The sequence below is a fragment of the Babylonia areolata genome, chromosome 22 (assembly GCF_041734735.1).
Source record: "Babylonia areolata isolate BAREFJ2019XMU chromosome 22, ASM4173473v1, whole genome shotgun sequence".
Taxonomy (NCBI): Eukaryota; Metazoa; Mollusca; class Gastropoda; order Neogastropoda; family Buccinidae; genus Babylonia; species Babylonia areolata.
In genome coordinates, this window is record NC_134897.1 from 22,332,365 (window position 1) to 22,334,864 (window position 2,500).

The 2,500-nt window shown below is 48.7% G+C and overlaps 1 protein-coding gene across 1 annotated transcript in view; it reads left to right on the top strand.

Moving 5' to 3' along the window:
- LOC143297192 (cysteine-rich venom protein Mr30-like) overlaps nucleotides 1-2,500 on the top strand; it is a 22,238-nt gene that overhangs the window by 9,430 nt on the left and 10,308 nt on the right. The window contains exon 4 of the mRNA XM_076609396.1: nucleotides 1,211-1,301. Within this exon, the coding sequence (XP_076465511.1) occupies nucleotides 1,211-1,301 (91 nt within the window). The remainder of the gene's footprint in view (nucleotides 1-1,210; nucleotides 1,302-2,500) is intronic.

Consider the following 2,500-nt stretch of genomic DNA (forward strand, 5'->3'; position numbering starts at 1 on the left):
AGTCATAGACACATGACAGTAATCTGTGCCATTGCTGACATAGCATCAAGTCATAGACACATGACAGTGGTCTGTGCCATTGCTGACATAGCATCAAGTCATGGACACATGACAGTGGTCTGTGCCATTGCTGACATAGCATCAAGTCATAGACACATGACAGTGGTCTGTGCCATTGCTGACATAGCATCAAGTCATGGACACATGACAGTGGTCTGTGCCATTGCTGACATAGCATCAAGTCATGGACACATGACAGTGGTCTGTGCCATTGCTGACATAGCATCAAGTCATAGACACATGACAGTGGTCTGTGCCATTGCTGACATAGCATCAAGTCATAGACACAAGACAGTAATCTGTGCCATTGCTGACATAGCATGAAGTCATAGGCACATGACAGTGGTCTGTGCCATTGCTGACATAGCATCAATTCATAGACACAAGACCATTATCCACACCATTAGTAACATCACTTAAGGAGTTAAGGAAAGTACATTCATGGTGTGAAGAATATCTGCAATAGATCTTAGACGGGAACAATATCCGAATGGTTAAAGCGTTGGACTTTCAATCTCAGGGTCCTGGGTTCGAATCTCGGTGGCGCCTGGTGGGTAAAGGGTGGAGATTTTTCCAATCTCCCAGGTCGACATATGTGCAGACCTGCCAGTGCCTGAACACCCTTCGTGTGTATACGCACGCAGATCAAATACGCACGTTAAAGATCCTGTAATTCATGTCAGCGTTCAGTGGATTATGGAAACAAGAACATACCCAGCATGTACACCCCCGAAAACGGAGTATGGCTGTCTACATGGCGGGGTAAATAAACAAAACGGTCACACATGTAAAATATTACATGTTTGTCTGAGTGTGTATGTGTGCGTGCCTGAAAGTATCAGCCACCTGCGCACGCGCTTCCACGTGCATGTCAGCTTCTTTCTAAATGGGCGCACGCGAGTGTAGAAGTTGCTGCGTGGGCAGTGTGTGTGGTGTATATGCATGAGAGAGAGAGGGAGGGAAGGAGAAAAAGAGAGATGCTGTGTGGGCAGTGTGTGTGTGTGTGTGTGTGTGTGTGTGTGTGTGTTTGCGTGCGCGCGTGCGCTCCCACGTATATAAAAAAAATACATATAGAGAGAGATAGATATAGATTGATTGATTGATTGATTGGTGTGTGTGTGTGTGTTCAACAAATTTTCTTCATGGCCAGAGGTGGGACGACAATCTGGCCAAGACAGCGGAGAGGCTGGTGATGCAGTGTGAATTCAACCATGACGAAATGAGGAATCGCATGGAGCCAGGTAGGCTATGTAGCTGGCTTAGAAATGCTGTCACTCACTTCGTCAGTCAGTTCAGTGTGTATTTTGGGAGAGACGGTACAGCGAGCAATCATTTAGTGTTGTGTTTGGGGCAACACGTCACGCCCCCCCCCCCCCCCCCCCCCCAATCCCCCCCAAGTCTTCACCCCCACACACACTCCAACTTAGAAGGGAGGTTTCCTACCTCGAAAAAATGTTACTTTACTGGTCAGAAGTTGCACTGTGGGATTTGTTTCCATACAGCCTATCCCCCTCCCCCTGCCTCCCTTTTTACTACATACGCGATATTGTGTCGGTTGGATGACTCAAGTGCACACAGGAACAGCGAGGAGCACAACTTCAACGAAAAGGGAGGCGTGGGGGACAGGGGGGTGGGACTTCAAACAGGGCTCCACGCCTGAGCAAACATAGCCATAACAATCTCCTTCACCTGTGTGTGTGGGTGTGTGTGTGTGTGTGCCTAGTTGATCTCCACAAGGATTTTATCTCTGTGTGTGTCTCTCTCTCATGTTAGCGACTTTTGTCAATTTCAATCTCTCCCTCTGTGTGCATGTGAGGGGGATGAGGGTGCATGCGAGTGAGTACGTGTAGGCATGTGCGTGTGTGTGTGTGTGTGTGTGTGTGTGTGTGTGTGTGTGTGTGTACTCAGAGATATTTTCTTCAGAAGGCTTGCTCTCTCTCACATCTCGTTCAAACATCGATAGTGTGCACATGCTTAAATCGTTAATCACCCCTATTCGGCTTAAGAGTGTCCCTCTCTCTCCATCATCCCTGCTCGAACAGAATAAAACGTAAATCACGTGCTATGTTCATCTTCTCTCTCTCTCTCTCTCTCTCTCTCTCTCTCTCTCTCTCTCTCTCTCTCTCTGTACCACCACCCCCACCCCCCACCCCCGCTCCACCCTCTTAACCTCCCTACCACCTTCTCACTCTCAAAAGCAATGGTCCCTGTACAAATTGAAATCGTAAATCACGTGTTAAGTTCATCTGCAAGACAGAGGGTGGGGGGAGGGGAGGGGAGGGGGCAGGGTGCGTAGGTGTTTGTGTGTCTGCGCGTGTGTGTCTGCGCGTGTGTGTGAGAGCACAACGATTTTTCTGTGGAAGGGCTCTCTCTCTCTCTCTCCCTCCTCCCCCCCCCCCTATGTTTGTATGTCTGTGTCTGTATGTACCTGTGTGTGTAC